Source organism: Macaca thibetana, chromosome 1, assembly GCF_024542745.1.
Source record: "Macaca thibetana thibetana isolate TM-01 chromosome 1, ASM2454274v1, whole genome shotgun sequence".
NCBI lineage: Eukaryota > Metazoa > Chordata > Mammalia > Primates > Cercopithecidae > Macaca > Macaca thibetana.
The window spans coordinates 208,278,653-208,303,675 of NC_065578.1; the positions used below are offsets into that span (position 1 = coordinate 208,278,653).

General features: G+C 39.3%; 1 protein-coding gene across 4 annotated transcripts in view; it reads left to right on the forward strand.

Annotated features, from left to right (window-relative positions):
• MTR (5-methyltetrahydrofolate-homocysteine methyltransferase) overlaps positions 1-25,023 on the forward strand; it is a 111,308-nt gene that overhangs the window by 28,364 nt on the left and 57,921 nt on the right. For 3 of the 4 annotated variants that reach the window (XM_050770680.1, XM_050770697.1, XM_050770689.1), the window contains exons 9-15: positions 1,923-2,023; positions 3,168-3,229; positions 4,647-4,714; positions 7,014-7,093; positions 9,975-10,087; positions 13,439-13,579; positions 16,275-16,460. In XM_050770680.1, the coding sequence (XP_050626637.1) occupies positions 1,923-2,023; positions 3,168-3,229; positions 4,647-4,714; positions 7,014-7,093; positions 9,975-10,087; positions 13,439-13,579; positions 16,275-16,460 (751 nt within the window). Of the gene's footprint in view, positions 1-1,922; positions 2,024-3,167; positions 3,230-4,646; positions 4,715-7,013; positions 7,094-9,974; positions 10,088-13,438; positions 13,580-16,274; positions 16,461-25,023 lie in introns of those variants that run through there. The other variant, XM_050770706.1, reaches the window with a different exon arrangement.

A 25,023-nucleotide genomic window follows, 5' to 3' on the forward strand; every position in this document is an offset into this window, starting at 1 on the left:
TGCCACCACACCTGGTTAATTTTTTAATTTTTTGCAGAGCTGGGGTTTCGCTGTGTTGCCCAGGCTGGTCTCAAACTCCTGGGCTCAGGTGATCCACCTGCCTTGGCCTCCCAAAATGCTGAGATTATAGGCATGAGCCACCGTACCTGGCATGTGTTTTTAATTTCAAATTTTGATTGCTTATATCTGGTATATAAGTAAACAATTGAGTTTTGTATAGTTACCTTGTATTTTGAAACCTTGGTATAATTGCTTGTTAGGTCAAGGAGTTTTTAGTGATTCTTTGGGATTCTGTACATAAATGATCATGTCATATGTGAACAAAGACAGTTTTATTTCTTCCTTTCCGATCAGTATGTGTACCTTTTACTTTCTGTCTTTTCTTATTGCATAGGGACTTCAAATACAATATTGAGTAAGCAATGAGAGTGGGTATCCTTGCTTTGTTCCTTATCTTAGCAGGAAAGCATCTAGTTTCACATGATTAAGCTTGATATTAGCTGGAAGTTTTTTCTAGATACTCTTTATCAAGTCAAAATTTCCCCCTATTCCTAGTTTGCTGAATTTTTTAAATGAATGACTATTGGATGTTTGTTAAATAAAATTAATTTTGGAATCATTTCAGATTTATAGAAAAGTTGCAAAGATAGTGCAGAGAATTTCTCTATATCTTTTAGTTTTCATGTTAACATAATGCATGACTATGGTACTTTTGTAAAAACTAAGAGTATATTACTATAGTTTGAGTATCCCTTATCTGAAATGCTTGGGACCAGAAGTGTTTTTGGATTGTAGAGTTTTTCGAATTCTGGAATATTTGCACTATACTTACAGTTTAGTGTCCTTAATCTGGAATCTGATATGGTCCAATGAACATTTCTTTTGTGGGTCATGTCAGTTCTCAAGAAGTTTCATATTTTGAAGTATTTTGGATTTCCACGTTTCAGATTAGGGATATTTAACCTATATTAACTAAACTCCAGACTTTATTCAGATTTCAAGGATTTTCCACTGATAATCTGTTTTCTATTCAAGGATCCAGTCTAGGATGCCACATTGCACTTAGGAATCACAGTAAAAGGAAAAAAGTAAAATGTGAAAACATTAGAGATCACATAGTCTGGTAACTTTGCAGTTGGCTCATAAATTCTGGAAGACCTCAGGCCCGCCACCTGCTGACAACCTTTTAGGATAGCAGGGTCTCTGCCTGTGGGGTAGGGCCTAAGTCCTGGTCTCCTGGACTTTAAGGGTAGCTTCTTTCCACCATTCCATGTTCCTTCTGCCTCCAAGATTTCCCACCTTTTAAATGTTGCTTTCAGGTCAGGTTTTTTTTTTTTTTTTAAGCAGTGTTAGCTTGTTGATATTTCTGCCCCACAGTATACCATGTGAACTAATTTAAGGAGTCCGTCCATAGGCAGGGTCTTTCAGCTGTAAGATTATCTGAAGATGGAGACATTGGCAAAAATATTTAGTGCTGCAGGGGACCTCAATGAGATGGCTTTGAAGGTAGTTGAATAAAAGTGTTTTGAATGAGATTTATTACCTACTTGGTTTTAGATATATTGTCTCTATATATAACTTATATGCATAAATATGAATGAGAGATGATGCTTTTTTTTTTTTTTTTTTTTTTTTTTTGAGACGGAGTCTCGCTCTGTAGCCCAGGCTGGAGTGCAGTGGCCGGATCTCAGCTCACTGCAAGCTCCGCCTCCCGGGTTCACGCCATTCTCCTGCCTCGGCCTCCCGAGTAGCTGGGACTACAGGCGCTGCCACCTCGCCCGGCTATTTTTTGTATTTCTTAGTAGAGACGGGGTTTCACCGTGTTAGCCAGGATGGTCTCGATCTCCTGACCTCGTGATCCGCCCATCTCGGCCTCCCAAAGTGGAGATGATGCTTTTAATATGGTTTTTCTGTTTTTCTAGCATTGGATTAAATTGTGCTTTGGGTGCAGCTGAAATGAGACCTTTTATTGAAATGATTGGAAAATGTACAACAGCCTATGTCCTCTGTTATCCCAATGCAGGTATGTGTTTCAAGGGGGTCACACATGGGGAGATAAAAGTAACATAAGACATGGCGTAGATGAGGTAAGAGATCGTGAATAAAAGATCTTGTTTTGCAGGTGTTGGTATAGTTGACACTTAATAAATGAAGAGTATCTGGGTGCAGTGTTTCCCTGTAGACCTGAGGGAAGTTCGGCTCACCCTGAAGCTTCAGAACAGTACAAAACTTCTGGAAATGAGCTTAGTCACATAACTGACCAGAGTTTTGCCTTTGGTGACAGCGCAAGCCTTGTGGACGTGACCAGAAAGATGGGTGTAAAGAAGAGAAGAGAGACCCCTTTTCTCTGGTCCATTCTATTAGTAGAAGAGCAAAAGAAGAATCCTGTTTGCTGTTACCTTTTTCTTCTCTGAAAGCTTGGACTTGCAGTTCATTATATGGAAATTTTTTGAAGATATTTGTAGACAGTTCTCAAACTTCCCATTGAATATTGGTAATTTGTTCAGGGTTAACCAGATTTCCCTGTGAATGTATTTGATCACTGCTTAGCTACTTAGAGCGAAAAGTCGTTTTTCAGCCTTCTTTCTCCAAATATATCATTTTAATGCACGATAAATTTTATTTCCCACCAGCAGTAAGATAACTGGAAGCAGATAATAAATAAAACAAGAAACTGGATTGTTATAAGCTGAAGTCTTATTTGGGAAAATTTATTCGAAAGGAGACTGGCTGATTTTTGTTTGTTTTTAATGGCATGTTAGTTGCTCATTAATTAGTTCAAAGGTTATGTAGTATTCCTTCCACCCCCACCCCCAAGCGGCTGTGTAACAAGAATGAATGAATTTCCCTTATGGGAAGAGGTGGGGCTGGGGGCATTCTGTTCTGCCTAACAGTGAATAGAATCTTTTCTTTCAGATGGAAAAGAAATAATAGAGTTCATTTTCCTCTGCAATTGTGTGTGTGTGTGTGTGTGTGTGTGTGTGTGTGTTTAAGTTTTTTGGAAGGTGTGGTATCTTTGTTTACTGTGTAAGTATTATGTGTTTGTTTTTGCAAGTAATCATTTAATATAAATATAAAATTATATAGTTATTAACATAAAGTCTTTAAAAATACAATGTATATTTGTTAAGGCAATTTGCAATAATAGTTGAATTATCTCTTCTCAGGTCTTCCCAACACCTTTGGTGACTATGATGAAACGCCTTCTACGATGGCCAAGCACCTAAAGGTCAGGGGTCCTCCTTTCACTGGCTTTTTAAGAGAGGCAGAGAGATCGAATAGAGTATTTAGAAGGAGGATTTTCCCTGGAGAAATCCCAATGTACATATAACAAAGAAAAGTTTAGCTACCCCAAATTAAGGTACTAGAGGCACAGGGGAGGACTAACTGTCGGCATCCTTATCCTCAACTGGCACTGGTGGCTGTTGGAAAATTCTCACTGGGGTCCACTCCAAACAAATAATTGAGACTTGGCTCTCCTCTGAGATGTTGCTTCCCCTGCAGCCTTCCCAAGTTGTAGCTTTCTGCCGTCACACCCCTCAGACTGCTGGGTGGAGTAGATGTCCCCCTGGCCTCCCATCGTCACCCCCATCATTCTCCCTGTCTGTCATACACCGGCCATTGTTTAATCCTAGGTCATGAGACCGTACTGTCCACCGCCGCTTCTTACTGCACTTAGCTACTAATCCCTGGGTGTCTTTCCCCTTGTTCCTTGAATTTTTAGCTTCTGTTTCACTGACATTCTCTCTTAAGCTATTTCTGACTTACTTCTTATGATATCATTATCTTTGTAGACGATCTTTCCAATACTCTTGACTTCTCAGCTCCTTGACTTTGTCTCTTAGTTATGGTGTTCTTTATTCAGTAGCCTATGGTTAAACGCTAGACTCATGCTGTCCCATATCTAGCCACTACCATACGGTTTTTGGAGCCCTTGAATTGTGGCCAGTGTGACAGAGGAACTGAATTGTTATTTAAACATTTTAAAAATTAATGTAAATTTAAAAGTCTGTACTCTATTTGTGTTATTTGAAGATGTGTTATCCAACTCACATTCATTCAGCTCAGCATATGGGTAAAAAAAAATCATTAGATAGGCAAATCTCCCACTGAACTTTATTTTTTGTGTTTATTTTTTTGAGACATCTCTGTTGCTCAGGCTGAAGTTCAGTGGTGTGATCATAGCTTACTGTAGCTTCGAACTCCTGGGCTCAAGCAGTCCTCCCACCTAGACTCCTGAGTAGCTGGGACTGTAAACACATGCCACCATGCCCAGCTAATTTTTAAATTTTTTGTAGAGATGGGGTCTTGCTATGTTGCCCAGGCTGGTCTCAAATGCCTGGCCTCAAGTGATCCTCCTGCCTTGACCTCCCATAGTGCTGAGATTATAGGTGTGAGCCACCATACCCAGCCTCTCACTGCATTTTAAGTGGTATAAAGTATTTCACAGCATCTGAACTATTCTTTGCTTTTATCCTATGTCTAGGGCATGTGACATCTTTATATCCAGAGTTAAGTACATTTGACTCTCTTTTTATTATAGTCTTAGTTGTTCAGGAAGTATAGATGGCTTTTATGTTGAATTGGTGGGAATGAGTTTAGAATTCAGATGAACTTGCTGAAACTTTGTCTCTTCCTAAATGCAGGATTTTGCTATGGATGGCTTGGTCAATATAGTTGGAGGATGCTGTGGTTCAACACCAGATCATATCAGGTAATAATCACCTATAGACAATATATCTAAAACCAAGTGGACAATCAGATAATACTCTAAATATGTACCTTTTGTTGTGGGCTGAATTGTGTCCTTCCAAAATTTGTATGTTGAAGTTCTAACCCCTCCTGTTTCAGAATGTGGGCTGTATTTGGAGATAAGGCCTTTAAAGAGGGGACTAAGGTAAAATGAGGTCGTACAGGTGTACCTAATCCAATATGATTGGTGTCCTTTGAAGAGCGGGACACAAATGCGCACACAGAAGCAAGACCATGTAAAGACACAGGGAAGAAATAACTAGCTACAAGCCGTGAGACAGGCCTTAAAAGAAACTAACCTTGCCTGACGCCTTCAACTCAGACTTCTGTCCTCCAAGTTATGAGAAAATACATTTCTGTTATTTAAGCTACCCAGTCTTTGGCACTTTGTTACGGCAGCCCTTCCTAACAAGCTCATACATCTTTATATTATGAAAAATTTTAGAGAAATAATAAAATGGACCTCTATATGCCTGTCACATAGTTGCCATAATTTTCGATGTTTTTCCATTCTTACTTCATCTGTCCCTCAACTTTTCCCCCAGATTATGTAAAACAAATCCCAGTTATTATGATATTCTATCCTTAAATACCTGAGTAATATTTGAATGCTCAAAGAGGACAGCTCATATTTATTGTGGGCAAATACAGGCCTCCATTAGATTCCCTCGTGGAAGGAAAAGCAGGTGTCTTGAGGTCAGGAGAAGCATCTTCACTTTGCCTGGTTCACAGTGGTTACTTAATTCATGTTTTCAAGTGAGTGTGTGAAGGAAGGGAGTGAAACGAGCATGACCGTGAGTTTTATAGCTTATAGGAAGATTGGAATTCAGTGATTTGGAATGTCGTTTAGGACTGTTTATATTTGTTTTTTTCCCTGGAGTGACTGATGATCATATTTCCAGCCAGTCATCTCACTGTTCCAAGTCTGTTTTCATGTGTGTAATATGTTCACTCTACCGAGTTACCTTGTAGTTCACTGCTTTTGTTGACTGATGTGATAGACTCTTAGTAAATTTTATATATATATATATATATATATATATATATATATATTTTTTTTTTTTTTTTTTTTTTGAAACGGAGTCTTGGTCTGTCTTCCAGTCTGGAGTGCAGTGGTGTGATCTCAGCTCACTGCAAGCTCCACCTCCCAGGTTCACGCCATTCTCCTGCCTCAGCCTCCTGAGTAGCTGGGACAACAGGCGCCCGCCACCATGCCTGGCTAATTTTTTGTATTTTTAGTAGCGACGGGGTTTCACCGTGTTGGCCAGGATGGTCTTGGTCTCCTGACCTCGTGATCCGCCCGCCTCGGCCTCCCAAAGTGCTGGAATTACAGGCGTGAGCCACGGCGCCTGGCCTAAATAATAATTTTTAAAATATCTTGCAAATAATTTCTGAAAGCTGTCAGTAAATATCACTTATCTTTGGATCAGCAACTATTTCTTTTTGTTTTTGTTTCCTCTTTAAAAAGAGGAGTTGTGTTAAATGTCTGTGTGTATGTTTGTGTGTATCTATATTTATATCTCTGTGTATATGTTTGCTGCTTTTGCTTAGACATTCACATTCTAATTTGGGGACAGTAGAGTAGAGCAATTCTTACTGGTCCTGATAAATTTAGTGGAGTAGTCAGATTTTTCTGGTTGATCAAAGACATGATTCATTAAAACTGATAAGGTTCAATGGAGTGTGAATTACCAAAACAAATCTTTAAGAGTAATTATTTTGGAGTTTTAGTGCTTTATGGCTGTGTACCCGCCCTACTGTGTGTGTGCTGTAGTAAAAGCAGATCCACTGGACCTAATTCCCTTCTCTCCTAGCCCCTCTGCTTGTGCCTGCTCCTTTTTGTCGAAGGTGAAATCCTTTTTCTGCTCACATTTTGAGTAGGAAGCAAGGATTGTGTGTGTGTAGATTTGACAGAGTAAAAGACATCTGTGGATGTGGGGAAGGTGGAAGGAAGTTTGCAGTTTGCATTTGTGCAAACTGTCATGTAGCTCCAGGTTCACGTCTCAGAAAGTAAAAACAACCCAGCCAGCGCATAGCCGACGGGCAGGCACACAAAAGGTGCAGTTTATAGATTAATTTTCTGCATTGCTGAGAAAACTAAAAGGCATAATTGTTGCTGCACACTTGGAATTAAGTATATAACTATATATATAGTTATGTTAAATAGACAATTTCATAGTTAAAAATTAGTTTTGAAATTAGTTTCATTAAATATATTTTATTCTGAATTAATGGAAATAGTGTTTTCTCTTTCAACTCAGGGAAATTGCTGAAGCTGTGAAAAATTGTAAGCCTAGAGTTCCACTTGCCACTGTTTTTGAAGGACATATGTTACTGTCTGGTAAGTCATAAAGACCTGGTATTCGTGATTTCAGAGACCATTTGTAGAATGTGACTATTCTCAGTGGTAGTGATATTTGTGCTAGGCAGCTTGCTTATTAGGTTGAAGAAGAATCCATATATTTTTGGCACTTACATGAATTCTAGTGAAGAACCCTTTGTTTTTCCAGGGCTGGGGCAGGTTGACATCAACTTTAGGGTAAAAGTGAAGGAAGGCCCAGGTGATTTGCCCAGGTAGGGTCCTTGGTGGTGGCTCGATGGTCCTATCTTTATTGTCCACTGTTTTGAAAACATACTCTTGGCCACAGCCTAACAATTTTAATTTTCAGGTTGAAATTAGTTAGAAAATTCCAAACTGCCAAGGTGTAATGTTTGGTAATAGCAGCAGCATCGTCCTGGAAAATTGTTTGTTTCTGAAATATTCTTGTTGTAATCTTACATTTACCACATGTTTAGGACTTTACAAAGACTTGTGGTATTTATTTTTTCTTTGGTTCTCAACAATCCTTTTGAGGTACGTAGCCTACCTTTTTCAGCATTAATTTTGTGTTCAAACAAGGAACGTTGGTAAACTAGGTCATCTGGCCAACTGTTAGAAAAATAACTTTAAATTTCGTATTTTTGCTTCGGTATGTTCATGATATATTAAATGGTAACTTCAAGCAGAAAAAGTATGATTTTTTAGAGAACCTGCAAATAACACATATGAGGAATTATGTTCCCTAATAGCTTAGAATTTAACATCTCTCTGAATTGAAATATTTTTGTTTCATATGTTGTCCTATGAAAGGTAAAATAAATTACAAATGACAGCAAAAGTAGTGTCTACTTTTCTCACTCAGAACATAGCACAGAATTAATCCCAATCAGTGAGTGTGAAGTTGGGTTAATAAACATACCAACTATGGTCAGGCTAGCCTTTTTTTTTTTTTTTTTTTAAATACTCCAGAAGGTAGAGGATGAGATTAGGAAAAGTAGGATTCATGGTTTATGATACTCCCTCTCTGGAAATAGTGGCTTTTATCAGAGAGAGGTGTGGCAGGAAAATTTATTTATTTCATCCCTGGAACTTAATGTTAGTGCATTACTTCAGCCAAGCACTAAGAGTGGAAAACATTCAGCCTTTGCCAAAATTGAAACAAGAGAGCCATTTACGTAAGATTTTAAAAAATAATTTACATGTAAGAATAAAATAATTTTTTCTTCAATTTGAATGTCATATGCTATTGCTAAATTGCTTTAAACAGTCACCTTCCATCAGATTTTAAAAGAGTGACATCAGATGTGCTATTTAAAATTGTTCTTTTATAAACCACAAGCTTGAGAGAAGTGTGATCTTTGTATCAAGTACTTCACATTCATAATAGATCATTCGCACTATGTGTGAGATGCTTTGGCGGGGGAGTCACACGGAAATGTCAGCATTGAAATGTTGGCTCCCTGCTTGCCTGTCCTGGGAACCTCAGGGTCAGACTAAGATCGGGCATACCCTGGGACTAGCATGGAAGGCTGGGGCCATGAGGATCATTGCCGGGTGGAAGGGAAACCATAAGCCAATACTGGGCGTGGAAAGCGATAATCTCAGTGCACCAAGCAGCCTGGAATGCTTTTATAATGACCCAGTTTATAGTCATTATTTTTCTCTGCCTCATAGCTGTTTCTTCCTAAGCCCATGCTTTGACAAAGGTCTTAAAAGCCATTTTCTCTTATTAGCAATGAAAGCAATGATTGTGGGTGCTAATTCTGTGCTTATCAATGTTACTCAGTTTCATTTTTACAATAACAATATAAAGCAGACACTTTACTGTCTTTGTAAACTCAGAGGCATATGGGAAGTTGCCCCAAGGTTGTTCATTCAGGTAAGTGATTTGAACCCAAGGCCGTCTGTCCCCAGAACCTGCCTATAACCACCTAGTGAGACTGCCTCTCCTAATACTTTAAAGGTAATGAATAGAACAAAAACAGTTCAGAGCCTTTTCTATAGTGATACTTCACACTGTACGTTTGAGACTGCCTCTCCTAATACTTTAGACATAATGAATAGAACAAAAACAGTTCACAGCCTTTTCTATAGTGTTACTTCACACTGTACGTTTGAGACTGCCTCTCCTAATACTTTAGACATAATGAATAGAACAAAAACAGTTCAGAGCCTTTTCTATAGTGATACTTCACACTGTATGTTTTTACTTCAGTGTAATATATCCACATGTATTATCTGATATTTGCCCCTAAATTGGCCAGTGGCAGGGGAGATGTTACGATGTTGGTAGATAAGGAAACAGGCACCAGAAGTCCACCTGGCTTACCTAGAGCCAGCTCATTAGTGATAGACCTGCCACAGTGACTCCTGTCTCTCAGGTCTCAACCTGGGTCCCTGATTCAGCCTTGTTGATTATGGGTTCTAGGCCTCTGGATCAAAGAAATGAAGTAACGTTGTAAACACACCATTGGTGGGATTGAAAAAGCTTACTCCGTATAGCTTCAAGCTAATATCTGAGCAGACAGCTGTGGAACACCTCTCTTTCAATTCTAACTTTGTCCATGATTTTTGCCCCAGCCTCTTGGTTAAATAGGGGTTGATGATTATTTTTTCTTTTTTCTCAGTATGATTAGGTCCTTGAGGTTATTTGCAGCATAAAACTCTGAAATATTTCTTCTTCTGAGAGTCTGGTTGTAAATGTAGATGTAACAAATAGCCTTTGCTGCATTTGAATCTCCCTAGAGACAACTATGGCCCTGCTTCCACATTGGATCTCCTGTCTGCTCAGATGGGCTGTGGTGCAGGAACTTCTCTTTCTTACTGAATACATTTGCGTCTGTCTGTCTTATGTCATCCATATGCATTTGCAGAAATTTTTCAAAATGCTTCTCCTTTTAAGGTCTGGAGCCCTTCAGGATTGGACAGTACACCAACTTTGTTAACATTGGAGAGCGCTGTAATGTTGCAGGATCAAGGAAGTTTGCTAAACTCATCATGGCAGGAAACTATGAAGTGAGCATCTTAATAAGACCCCTGAGGCATCTGCCCATGTCTTTGGCTAGACAGTATGTAAATGAAACAGCTCTCTGCCTTTGATAGTGTTATTAGCAGAGCCGCTAGAAAGTGTGAGAAGATGGTAATGTGTGTTTGCAGCAGGGTGGGCTGGTGGGAGGACGAGGCTTTGAAAAATTGAAGCTGCTGTTGTCAATATTTGTTAAAAAGTACTGCATTTGGTGTATGAAGTAGGATGAGACGGGAAGGATCCAGGTTCTAGCTATTTCTATTGATCATGAAATAAGTTAAAAAATTTGAGAAGGCTCTTTATTTTGTCTTCTCACAAATCCTTCTAGGGAAAGGGAAAGACAGGAAAATTCCTGTCAGTTCCTTACGGCTGCATCGAACGCTCACTGTTGAGAGGGTATTATGAATCTTGTTAGCTGTAGACTAAAATAAACAAACGAAAGAAATAGACCCTTGCCTTGGAAAGTTTATGTGATAGTTTTAGCCATGGTGTTTTTAAGCTCGGTCAGTCTGTGGATGAGCATAATTTAATCCATACAGAGCATACCCAAGACTCCTGGATAGATTTTCCTATGAAAATATGAATTTAAAATTGGAGGAATTTGGCCGGGGCTTTGATGATAATTAACTTTGTCATCCAACTTTCCTCACTTTTTTGCAACCTTTAGGAGATCTTCCAGAAACCAGTATCAGAGCTGATTTAGTTTTCATAACAAGGAAAGGACCGTGTATCCCCCTTCATGGACCTGTTCATTATTACCTGATGGCATCCCTGGAGGCGTGTCTTCCTTCCTAGTCCCTCAGCTGGCACATTAGCAGGGCCTGGTTGCCCAGTTTCACCACTTCCCCTGTCAGTTGTCTTCCCCTCATTCTTGCTGCTTTCCAGTGCACCTGTATGCATCCATCATGAGCCTTCCCAGTTTGGAAGTTCCACAGGGTCCAGGAGGCTCGCTTCTGACTCTGTGCCTTTGTTCTTGTTTGCTTCCTTCTGAAGTGCCAGTGACTCTTCCTAGCCATAGAGTGTTCTTCAGCTGGCAGCGTTTTGATTCTTATGCCTATTCTACGGTGTCCCTTTGGTGGATTTGATAGATTTGACACTGAGAGCATTTTAGGAAGAAGCAAACAGGTGAAAGTAATAATATCTATCATTTAATAAGGTCTTTCTATGTGCCATCACTGTGCTAAGCACTTTATGTCATTTCTCATTTAATCATCACAGCCTGGTGGAGATAGATACTGTGGTTATCCCCATTTTACAGGTGTAGAAACAGAGGCTTGGGGAGGTTAAATGACTTGCCTTTTGTTTTACAGCAAGTAAATAATAGAACCCAAGTCTACCAAGCATGTGCCCTTAACCACTCTGCTATCTCTGCCTAGTGGAAACACTAGGAGGGGGCAGTAGAAACAGGAAGGGACAGGTGACTCTTCATTAGAGTCTAGCTTTTATGTCTTAGTGATCCCTTTGTGGTTTAGTGAAAAGAACATTGACCTGAAAGAAGTTCCAGTCCTGTGTTCTTACTCAACTCAAATGTCTTTAAACAAACTGCTTCATCTCTCTGAGGTTGTTTGGGAAGGTTAGACCTTGAAGCTGTTATTCCGTGATTGTTAAGAAATAGGTCAGATATTGGCATTTCCATTTTCCAGGTCTTTTGACCCTGTTGCTTACTGTCTTACCTCCTGTCTGTTTGCTCCAATCCATTCCCCATTAGCCAGCTGAAGATGCTCCCTCTCAGTTAGCTTTCTGCATTTTGGTTTGTGGAGACCTTTCCCTTTCCTGGATGTTGAGATCATCTTGGCATTTGACCCACACATTGTATGGCAGTGTCCAGTAGTTTTTTATGTGACTGTGACATGTGCCCCCAACTAGATATAAACCCTTTAAGAACCAGGATTGTGATTTACACTTCTTTTTATTCTTTATTATATTTAAATTGGTACTGATACTAGAAAACATTTTTTGATTTACTGAATTAATTAATTGCTTTATTTATTTTGAAACAGAGTCTTGCTCTGTCACCCAGGCTGGAGTGCAATGGCGTGGTCTTGGCTCACTGCAACCTCCACCTGCAAGGTTCAAGCGATTCTCCTGCCCCAGCCTCCAGAGCTGCTGGGACTACAGGCACCCGCCACCAGACCCAACTAATCTTTGTATTTTTAGTAGAAATGGAGTTTTGCCTTGTTGGCCAGGCTGGTCTTGAACTCTTGACCTCAAGTGATCTGCCTGTCTCAGCCGCCCAAAGTGCTGGGATTACAGGCGTGAGCCACCGCGCCCGGTCCAGATTTACTGAATTGAATTGTGATCCTTTTTCTCTATGCGGCCTTGGCTCAGTGCATATGGTGCTTCCTTGTGGCATATGCCATAGAGTTTCATGCCTATTCTATCACAATGAGTGCTAAAAGTTTCTATTTTATTTTCTTGGGCTAAAAAAAATCAAGACAACATCAGCATCTACTATTGATTTTATCCTTGCTTATTTTTTTACACTATGAAGTGTACAGTGAAGACTCAAATAAACAAAAAGTCTCTGTCACGTTAGTTAGAAGGCATTATGGAATATGTATATTTTGCCCAACATTGTTCAGAGTGGGAAGTATATAAGACTCTTTTTGGAACACTTATCCTACAAAATATTCCTTAGATGGTCATAAGTGGGAAATGCTGTATTCTGTTTTGGGAAGGTTGCAGTGTATAATAGTGCATTAAAGAATTTGAAAAGCCTTCCAGTGTTATAAAACCTGCTGAAACTTATTTAACTGACATTTCTTTTCATGTAACTCCTATTAACAGCCTGCAATGAATACTTTCAGCAGATACTGAAGAGTTATATAGTTTTTGGCAAATACTGAAGAGTTACATCGTTTTGGATGGTTTCTCTAAGGACTTTTTTTTGGAGGAGTTGGGGCTTGAGCTGGGTCTTAAGCAATGTGGAAGGGAAAGGGATTGCGTTCCAAGCAGAGGAGACAACATGATCTGCAGCACAGAGATGGGAACAGATCTGGCTGGGTGAGGGCTCCAGCAGGGGTGGAGTGGGAAGTTCAGTTGGGTAAGAAGATGGGGCCAGCTCAGAGGGCCTTGACTGCCATGCTGAGGAATTGAGAATCTTCATGGTAGGAAAACAGCTTTGGTGGATTCTAAGCAGTGAGATGATGTGATGGAAGAGATGTGTGAGAAAGGTTAATTTGTGATGAGTGATGGGAGGACAGCAGGCCCAGAGTCAGGGAGTCTGGCTAGGTAGTCTGTGTAATTTGAAAGGATTGCTGGGAAGGGTAAGGAATGACCTCGTTAGCCTTTTCTCAAAGTACTGTCTCCTAACGCTGCTTCCTCTCTCATTCTTCCTTCAGGAAGCCTTGGGTGTTGCCAGAGTGCAGGTGGAAATGGGAGCCCAGGTGCTGGATATCAACATGGATGATGGCATGCTAGATGGTCCGAGTGCAATGACCAGATTTTGCAACTTAATTGCTTCCGAGCCAGACATCGCAAAGGTTATACAAAGTTTGTGTTTATCGGGGGATTTACTTGTCTCACTTTGTCACTCATTTAACTGTGCCAGTTGTCCCATTAATCTGTGAACTCAAGAACTGGTTTTCTGAGCACAGTAGTTTCTGATTGTCGGCTTTCTCAGATAATGATAACCTTTCCATATAAAGCAGATCTTGGAGACAGCTGTGGCTTCAGCCTGGCTGTTTCCAAGGCTTCTGGGATTGTTCATGAGAATTGAGTCTTCTCAGATGTCTGGACAGAATAACAACCCACTTTCCCTGTCTGTGAAGGAAAATCATTGGCTCTATTTCTGCCATAGGCAAGGGAACTCAGTGATTTCTTTCTTATAACAGAAAGGAGAGAACTTTCAGGCTTATCAGACTAAGACAAAAATACAAAACAAGATTAAATCAAGAGGTTATGTCAGCTTTTACATTTGTTCTTTAAAAGGTGAAAGTTGATTTTTGTGTCAGTCTTTCAAACATTTTTAAATGAGTTCTAAAATTTTAAAAAATCTTACCTCATTTTTCTGCCATTAAGCTTGTTATGAGGAGTGATTTTTTTTTTCCCCCTCCTGAGGCAGGGTTTTGCTGTGTGGCCCAAGCTGGAGTGCAGTGGTGCAATCAAAGCTCACTGCAACCTCAGACTCCTCCCACTTCAGTCTCCTGAGTAGCTAGGACCACAGGCACGCATCATTTAAAAAATATTTTTGGTAGAGAGGGCAGGTCTTGCTGTGCCACCCAGTCTGATTTTGAAGTCATAGGCTCAAGCAGTCCTCCTGCCTTGGCCTCCCAAAGTGGTGGGATTACAGTTGTGAGCCACTGTGCCTGGCAGGAAGTGATTTTTGAAGTTCTTTTTTAAAGAAACTTCCTAGTGCTTTAAGAGTTGCATATTTCAGGTTGAGCTGTTGGTTTTTTATTAGGCTTCAGCAGATTTAAGTTAGAAGTCTGTGGTAAGTACTGAATTACATTTGCCCATCTTTCATTTGTGTCTTAAAACTCTTTACTAAAAAGTCTCATCATTCTTCTGGGAATAAATATTTTGAGAATTTAAGGTACAAAGAAGCAAGACAACTTGTTCAAAGTTAGTTAGAATCAGAGGTATAGCCAATTGTTTATCAGCTTAGTATTGGGAAGAGGGTAGACTCGCCTTGTAAGGCCCAATCAAGTCAATGGACTATTGACCCTACTTTCTTTCCTCATCTCTAAAATGGGATCATCAAACCCCCTTTGTGAATTGTAAAGATGCAAGTGCTTTATCAACTGTGAAGGACCCCATGTAACTCAATAAATTATTAGTGTTCTGATTGCCACAATTTCTTACCTTTCTTGGTTTTGCCCTACTACCACAATTTATTGGAGGCCAAATTTCGACCCATGGGGTAAAGCATAAAATCGTTTTACCAGCACGTTTTCACCAGTAGGGTTGGGACACCAAACTATCAGCAAGCAAATATGAGCCGATACACTGGCCTGGTATTGTCGTTGCATTTGACCCTTTTCTTAGCAAACCTGTCATTACTAGCATGCTAAGAAAAAGCATGGTGGAGTGCCTGTTCTTTTTTGCTCTTGTTTGGTGGCGTGGCTTAGGAAATTGCTGACTACTCATTTTTCAGTCCTCAGTTGAAATGTTTCCTGCCCCGGGAAGCTTTCCCTGGATTTTCCCGCCCCATTCTCCATGCTTCCTAGATTGGGTTTGGTGTGTGCTTCCATGGCAGTCTGTGCTTCTCGTATGCTTTTAGTTTTTACCGCACTTTATGTCATTACTTATTTAATTATTTATCTTTCTAAGCTCAGTGGAGCCAAGTACCTGGCTTTCTTACTGTTTTCCCTGTATGGGCCTAATATGGTAGTCACTTAATTATTTATTGAATGGCTTAATTGAATAATGTGGCCTATGCTGGGAGCTGTGGTGTGCACCTATAGTTTCAGCTACTTGGGAGGCTGAGTGGGGAGGATGCCTGGAGCTCAGGAGTTCAAGACCAGCCAAGGGAACATAGTAAGACCTTGTCTCTAAAAATACAAACATAATGCAGCCTAGATCAGTTGCCTCATTTCATTTCTTTTTATCAATCTAATTCTTCAAGCCCTTCCTTTCACCTTTCCTAGAACAGAGGTATGAATTAAAAGGAACCTATTCTCAACTGTGCATTTCAGTCTTGTCCTTTATTTTAATTATATGCATTTGTTGATAATTAGATCTATTTTTCTTTTCTAATATTAAAAGTCTTTTTTTTTTCAGTAAAAAAAATCAGTAATTTGATTTTCTAAAGGAGAGGTTGAATTTGAATAACTTCGCTAGAGGGCTGTTCCCAAAGGACACAAGGCTAAACATGAATTCCTAAGTTAGATCAGGGATGTCTAAATCCTATCTGAGGTGTTTGCCTCGGGGCCTAGGCACTTGAAAGTGTACTGCACTGAAGCTGGTGAACTGATCCCACTGATTTCATTCTGATGTTCAGCTATGATCTTTCAGCTATAAATCCCTGGCCCATGCATGGAGTATCTTGTAATACTGAAATTACTCCAAGTATTTTGGTCTTAAAGAATAAGTGTATTAAAATTCTGTCTCTGACGTACTACTATTATTTGTTTATTGTTTTGCTAAAGAAGAAACAGGGAATACTTTAGAGCTTTTGAAAAGTAATTTGTAGTGACTTGTGGCCTCTCTGTGATTTTCTTGCCTTTCTGATCTCAGGTACCTTTGTGCATCGACTCCTCCAATTTTGCTGTGATTGAAGCTGGGTTAAAATGCTGCCAAGGGAAGTGCATTGTCAATAGCATTAGTCTGAAGGAAGGAGAGGATGACTTCTTGGAGAAGGCCAGGAAGATTAAAAAGTTTGGAGCTGCTATGGTGGTCATGGCTTTTGATGAAGAAGGACAGGTGAGTGATTTCTTTTGGCCTAATCCATTGTGTTACCCAGGTTAGAATGCAAGTCTGAAACAGCTACATATATATGTACACATATACATGTATCTCTTTCTGTATACATTAATATACATCTGCGTACATGTATCTGTATACAGTCATACATCATGTATTACTTAACAATGGAGATATGGTCTGAGAAATACATCATTAGGTGATTTTGTCATTGTGCCAACATCCTAGAGTGTATTTACACCAACCTAGATGGGATAGCCTACTACACACATAAGCTAGATGGTATAGTGTATTGTTCCTATGTCATAAGCTAGTGTAGCATGTTACCATACTGAATACTGTAGGCAACTGTAACAAAGTGATAGGTATTTGTGTATCTAAATGTATCGAAACATAGAAAATTTACAGTAAAAATACAGTATTATAACCTTAGGGAACCATTGTTGTTTATATGATCCATCATTGATTTGAGTGTCCTTATGTGGTCAATGACGGTATATGAAAATCTGATATATAGTAAAGTCTTTGTATTCATGAAGAAAGGTTGAAGTATTCAGGAAATGCTGTTGGGACGACTGGCTATGCATCTGGAAGAAAATAAAGTTAGATTCCATTTCCAACCATATACTAAAATAAAGTTAGCTATTTGCAACATGAATAATAGTAGTGGGTGAATATTCCTAATATGCAAAGTTTCTGTAAGTTGGAAAGCAAAACACCCCAGTCAACCCAATAGGAAAATGGACAAAGGAAATGAGTAACAGTTTATATAAAAATAAATAACAAATAGCCAATAAACTTATGAGAAGATACTAACTTTTGTAAGCATTAAAGAAATAAAAAATAAAGAAATAATGAGATTAGTTTCCTTTACCAAATAGAAGAAAAAATTAGAAGATTGATAAATGGCAGCCTTCATAATACCTCTGCCATAGAATCAGGGTGGGGCACATGGGAAGCTTCAGATATAATAATAGTTCAACTATGTGATAAACTGATTATTGTTACGTTTTATACTTTACATAACTTTTCATGTATATTTTGGTACCTATTTAAAACCACTAAAAAATCTGTTTCTTATTATTAAGCTCTTCTGGGAATCTAGTAATAAAGTTGAGTATATAAGGATATATGTTCACATTTATTGTAGCATTGTGGTAGCAATAAGCTAAGAACACTAAATGTCAGTTACTAGGGGAATGCTTAAACCTTGGTCCTTACTACATAGAATACTGTGCAGCAGTTAAAAAGAATCAGGAGATGGAACCATGTCTTCAATATATTGAAAAATGAAAAAAGTGAGTGACATGATCCCAATTTTACTTAATATAAAAGTACTTACATTTACGTATGTGTGTCTGTATAAGCAGAGAAAAGAATTTGATGGTTGTCAACTGGGGTAGTAGGGATGGTCTGAGTTGGGGATGGTCTCAAATGGGGACATACTGACCGAACAAGTAATGGGATTATATGTACTTTTTCTTTCCTTTCTGTCTTTCTTTGTTTTTAAATGTATTTTTTTGTATGAAAGATACATTTTCTTTCATTGTGAAAAGATTCAAATCATCCAGAAGAATGCAAAAGAGAGAGAATTTTGATCGTTAACATATATTGAACCTTAATTCACACCAAGCAAGTACACAACACACATTAAATCACTTCTTCCTCCAAGCATATAAACCGTGGGTGTGTATTCTTGTTATTTTTGAATGTCATGTGAGGAAACTAAAGCACAGAGATGTCCCAGGACTTGCAGTTGTCACACAGCTAACAGTTTGCAGTGCTGGGATTCAGGTCTAGGCGATCTGGTTTCATTCTTCAGGGCCTGTGCTAAAGGGTCGAGTGAAAAGGCTGTCAGGGAAGAGTTGGCCTGTTTAGAAGAGGTGGTCTTGTAAGATCCGTCTGAGGAGGGAACATTTGAAAACCGGAGTAAAATGAGAGAGCAAGCCACATGGCCATGTGGGGAAAGAGCAAAAGAGGTTTCAGCAAATGAAAACTTTTATAAGATGAGATTATACCTGGTATTCTGTAACTCTTTTCCCCTACTCAACATAATGTTGGCATTTTCCCATCTTAGTGAATAGGGATTAAAACTCCATGGTTTCTGGTTGCATTGCATTCTAGTATGTTTTACTTACTATCTATTATTGAATGAAATTGTGTTTCTAATATTTTAGTAGCATGAACAGTTCAGTGACCAATGAATATCCTAATTCATGCAGCTATTTCCCCTTGTAAATGATTTTTCTTAGAGTCAGTTCATTGAAGTGGGATTACTATGTCAGAGAGTGCACGCATTTACTATTCTGAGACACATTGTTAAAACTGTCCATCTGAAAAGTTGTTATCTTCCACTAGAAGTTTAGTGTGGTATGGGACCTTTTGATAATTGTATTTTCTGCAGATAGACAAATAGTTCCGTAAACAAAAAGGAAAACAAAAACCCTCAGCCTTCTAGATCCTGAGGCAGCCACTTTCAGCTTTTTAAGCTGATTCTTGTAGCATCTACCTCTTTATCTTCAAATTCCAGTTTTAGTTTTTATTTATTGACTTCCTACAATTATTAAAGGTTTTTTAGCTTTTCACCATCCACTGCCCTGACTCTGTACAGCTTTACTTTTATCCTTCCCAGTATAGTTCATTTTAGCTATAATCGTTTTCAGTGCTTACATTATTAAACAGTATAAAAGCTGAGCCATGCAATAGTATACTATGATTGCTTATCCTTTCTTACTCTTTATTTGTTTTCTATGAAGGTAATACTTACCTTTTTGTTTGTATTGTTTTCTATGTATTTCGCCTTCAGATTGTACCCCAGTTGTGTAAACCTCCAATATCCAATGTAGCCAGACACATTAAGAGGACTGTCATACTACTTTTTTGAAGAATTCTCCCTCCAAGTCTTCTGACATGACCCAGAACGGCTGCTCAGTAGGCCAGCTGCACAGCTGTGACCTTCCTCCTGGGGTTCCATTTGCCTTTCTCTTAGGTTTTTAGAACTCATAATTTCCTCATTCTTGGTTAACTTTTTGTTTGGGTCATTTGGTAGAGTACATTCTCTGGTAGCTTCTTGTGAAAGAAAGCATGGCAGTAAATATTTTTGAAACCTTACGTGTCAGAAAATGGCCGTATTCTACTTTTACGCTTAATTGGCAGTTGTATGGGCATAGGAGTGCAAACTTGAAGTTGTTCTGTGTTTTCAAAATACTGCTCTTTTGTCTTCTGGTTCCCACTGGTATTGGTAAGAAGTCCAGTGCTGTTCTAACTCTTGATTATTTTTGTGAAACTTGTTTTTCTATTCTCTGGACGCTTTGGGAATCTTTTGTGTCCTCTGTGTTCTGAATTCTTGCGATGATGAGCCATCCATTATGCTGGCACTCAGTAGGCCTTTCATTTGTGAAAGTCACAGCTGCAGTGGTAGGAAGTGTCCTTGGATTGTTTTATTTTCTTTTTTGGTACATGTATTATTGAGATATTGAATGTTTTGGACAGATTGTCTAATTTTCTTATATTTCTCTCCTATTTTCCAACTCTGGTATTCTACTCTGCATCGGGTGAGATTTTCATATCTACATTTATCCTCCAGACCCTCTATTTAGAGTTTTATTTCTTCTTTTTCCAGAAGCTCTTTTTTTGTTATCTGAATGTTCCTTTTAACAATATATATAGTGGGCTGGGCATGGTGGCTCACGCCTGTAATCTCAGCACTTTGGGAGGCCGAGGCGGGCGAATCATGAGGTCAGGAGATCGAGACCATCCTGGCTAACACGGTGAAGCCCCGTCTCTACTAAATATACAAAAAATTAGCCGGGTGTAGTGGCGGGTGCCTGTAGTCCCAGCTACTCAGGAGGCTGAGGCAGGAGAATGGCTTGAACCTGGGAGGCAGAGCTTGCAGTGAGCCGAGATCGCGCCACTGCACTCTAGCCTGGGCGATAGAGCGAGACTCTGTCTCAAAAAAAAAAAAAAAAAAAAAAAACCGGATATATATAGCAACTTGTTACTTTTTAATGAGGCAAATATCTTCAAATATATCCTGAGCACTTACTATGTGCCAGACCCTATTCTAATCTCTGAGGAGACAGCAGAGAATACAGCCTAGTCCCTGTTCATGTACGATTTATATTCTTAGGGACAAAGGGAATAACACATTTTAAAAAAATGTATATATATATGAATAATTGGCCAGGTGTGGTGGCTCACACCTGTAATCCCAACACTTTGGGAGGCTGAGGCAGGTGGATCACCTGAATTCAGGAGTTCGAGACTAGCCTGGCCAACGTGGTGAAACCCCGTCTCTACTAAATACAAAAATTAGCCAGATGTGGTAATGCATGCCCATAATCTTAGCTACTGGAGAGGCTGAGGCATGAGAATTACTTGAACCCAGGAGACTGAGGTTACAGTGAGGTGAGATCGCACCACTGCACTCCAGCCTGGGTGACAGAGTTAGACTCTGTCTCCAAAAAAAAAAAATAATAATAATAATAAACGTGTGTGTGTGTATACACACATTGAATGGTATTGAATACGGTGAAGGGAAATGAAGAGTATTTGATCCCCCCTCAGCGTGGAGATGGGGGAATATTATTTTATGTAGGATAGTTTGGGAAGGCCTCATGGATGATGTGACATTTTAGCAGAAGCCTAGGTGAGCCGTGTGAAAATGTGGGGGAATAGTGTTCTTTGCAGAGGGAATCTTGAGGTAGATAGATGCTTGTCGTGTTTGAAAACCAACAGGGAAGCCAGAGTAGCTGGAGCAGAGGGGAGAGGAGGAGATTGGGAAGATACAAGGTTGGAAAGGTGGCACGTCAAATCACATAGGGCCTTGGCGGCCTTTCTTCACACTTTTGGTTAACATTGTTACCCAGTGTGAGTGGGGACACCACGGAAAAGTTTTGAACAGAGGGGTAAATATGATCTGACTCATGTTTAAACCCTCTGGTCCTTTGTGGAGAATGGTCTGTTAGGGCCAAAGCAGAAATGTTAGAGTTTATTGCTCTCATTCAGATGAGATATGGTGATGGTTAGGGCCACGGTGAAAGCAAAAGAGGATGTTAAAAATCATCTGTTTCTACATATATTTTTAACATAGAGCCAATAGGATTTGCATTCACATTGAGTATAGGTTGTGAAAGAAAGAGGAGTCAGGGATAATTTTAGAATTTGTTGGCTTGGGCAATTGAAAGGAAGGAGCTACTGAGGTAAGAAAGACTTTGAGAAGCAGATTTGGGCTGGGGTAAGGAGAAGTTTGGGTTTGGACATAGTATGTGGTGGGCATGTCGAGTGTGCAGTTGTGTAAATGAGTGGATTTTGTGGGCAAAGTCTGGCTTGAAGATAGGATTCCTTTATTTGGGAATTATTTGTACATGCTATTTAAAGCAGTGAGACTGGCTGAGCTCACCAAAGGAATGACTGTAGAGAAGTCCTAGGAGTAAGTGAGTCTTAGAACCACAGTGCTTAGGGCACTGGGGAGAAGAGGAAACACCATCAGAAGGATATGAGAAGGAGCAGCCTACATGGTAGGAGGGGAGTCAGAAGAGAGAGTTCCCTTGGAAGCCAAGTGAAGAACAAGCGTCAAAGAAAAGGGCATGATCAGCTGTTTAAAGAGTTGTGGATAGACCAAGTGGGATGAGACCAAGGGTTTACCATTGGATTAGAAATGGGGTCATTTGTGATCTTGCTGTACTGTTTCCAAGGAGATGAAAGCTTTATTGGAGTGGATTTAGAGAGAATAGGAGAAGAATAGAAGCAGCAGTATAGGCAACTTTTTACAGTTCTGCCATAAAGGGGAGCAAAGAAATAGGGTGGAAACCAGGGGGGAAATACGAAGTTAAGAAAGGATGTGTGTTTATGTATATGTGTGTGTGTGTGTGTGTGTGTGTGTGTGTGTAGATTCTGTGACAGCATGTTTTTGTAAGCTGATGAGAATGATCTGGGAGAGAGAGGGAGGAATTGATGCAGGAGAGAAAGGAGGCATTTGCCAGAGCCATGACCTTGTGAGTTGAGAGAGATGGCAATCACTGTGTGAGTGGAGGGGTGGCTTTAGATCAGTAGCTGGGCAGTTTGCTCAAAGTGCAAAAGAGAAGGCAGAGTAAAGAGTGCAGATCTGCAGGCATGCTGGTTGATGTGCTGGCGGGAGTCTATAATTGCTTCTGTTTTCTCGGTGAAGTTGGAAGCAAGGTCAATTCAGAGTGAGAATCGAATGTTGCGCCTTAGGGATCTGTGGTGCTTAACCAGGAGTGCAAAGCAGACTCACTGTGACAGGGAAGGGCAGTCACTGCTGGAGCTTTTGAAAAAACATACACACCCCTGGACTTCAGCCCTTGAGTTTTGACTCATTTGGTCTGGGATGAGGCCTGGCTTTAGACATTTTAAAGCCTTAGAGGTGATTCTGATGTATCTTTTGGTTGAAAACCACCAGCAGAGGTTATTTAATTTAGTCTTCAGAGTAACCACTGAGGTGGCAGCCATCCCGTTTTACAGTGGACCAGTGTCATGTCTAGGACATGGTGGAACCAAGTTTTTACCCTTGGTCTTCCTCATTTGAAGACGGGTGTATGCTTCCAAATCCTATGTTCACCCTGTGCTTTGTTTATTGGCACTGCTTAGTGCTTGGTCTTGTCTAAGGATAGGTTTTCCCAATTTAGACTTGACTGTGACCACAAATTAAAAGCAAATGTAGGAAAACAAAATAACCTGCTAGTTATGAAATATATACAAATTAGAGCAGCCTTAAGGTAATGTTTTATCCCTACTAAATTAGTAAAGTTAAAAATGGTCAAGGTCTATGTAGATACAGCAGTGATATAACTGAAGCCTCATTTGTTGCAGAGTGTAGTGTAAACTGGTACAGTCCTTTTGAAAGAGAATATAATACCTGTCAAGAGACAAAAAATTGTTTATACCCCTTGAGCTCATAATCTTATTTCTGGGCAATTATTCCAACAAAAGAATTCAGCAGCGTAAGGATACTATATATGCCAAGATTTTACACCAACATTATTGAAAATATAACAGCCCAAGTGCCCAACTGAAGAGAAATAGATAACTTAGGTAACATAATTTTACTGGACTGTTCTCCAGAGCATTTAAATATTATACAGATTATGGAGTCGCATGTATGCTCACTGTCAAATTGTCATAAATATTGAAAATTATAAGAAGCAAAGCAAAAATCCTGTATACTTTCAAAGTTAAGAAGCCAGCAATACAGGTATTTTTTATATAAAGGCATGTTTTCTGTTGATTGAGTTGTCATAATGCTCTTGGATGTAGCAATCAGTTAAGAACCGGAATTTGCTTTGCTTGATTGACACCACTGATTATAGGGGAAAAACAACAACTCCCTCAAATGGGAAGCTACTGTTGCGGCTAAGCAAGGCACATCAGCTTTGTTTCAATAGCTGGCTGCTGTGTTGGAGTCTTTGGTTAATGTCTGTGATCCATGTTGCAAACAAAACTGCAAGGTCAAGACCAGATACGACAGGAGGCTGGGCCTGAGACTTCTGGATTGAAAGGCAACGAGAAAGCATTTCTGTGTTTTTCATTGTTGCTGATAGTTTTGACCAGCTGTTATTCTTAGCTCTACATAACAAGATACAGGACACCTTTATTATTGAAATTTCTATGGGACAAGTATACTGACTCTAGATTTAGTTCTCTTTTTCTAAATGAAATGATTTTTAATTTTTTTCATATAATCCATAGGTTCACAAAAATGACTTTTTTGTATGACAATTTTTGATAATGTGAAGTTTCTTAGAAATATAATTATCACATAATAGCAGAATAGTCTATATTAGTTTTTGTTTGCACATGTGTAAACTATATAAAAGAATAATCAATATATGCAACACATTTTCCTTTTTTTTTGGTTTTCTTGTTTTAAAATGATTTGAAAATAAATTTCTAATTATGAGAACCATTGGATCTTGATTAATATCTAAATAATCCTAACCTACAAGATAACAAGGAATTGGTATCTTGCCAATGTTTAGATTTGTCTCTGAGGAACGTGGAATGTCTTTCCAATTACTCATTCGATGGAGTTGTGTAATTATCCCTAAATAGGAAATCTCTAGATCATTCCTATGTGTTTTGTTTGTTGTTTTTATTGTAAGTGGCATATTTTTTCTTTGGTAGATTTTTTCCCTTTGGTTGTGATTTTTAGATTTTTTCCTTTGGACACTTCCTTTTCTTCAGTGTTTACCTTCCTGCTTGTCACTGTCTCTCTTGAAAGGCACAAATATCCATTTCTATCACTTCTGGTTTTGTTTTTTTTTTTTTTTTTTTTTTTTTGAGATCAAGTCTCACTCCGTCATCCAGGCTGAAGTGCAGTAGCACGACCTCAGCTCTGCAACCTCCGCTTCCTGGGTTCAAGCAATTCTCCTGGCTTAGCCTCCCAAGTAGCTAGGACTACAGGCGTGTGCCACCACAACTGGCTAATTTTTGTATTTTTAGTAGAGGTGGTTTTTCACCATGTTGGCCAAGCTGTTCTCAAACACCTGACCTCAGGTGATCCACCTGCCTCAGCCTGTCAAAGTGCCGGGATTACAGATGTGAG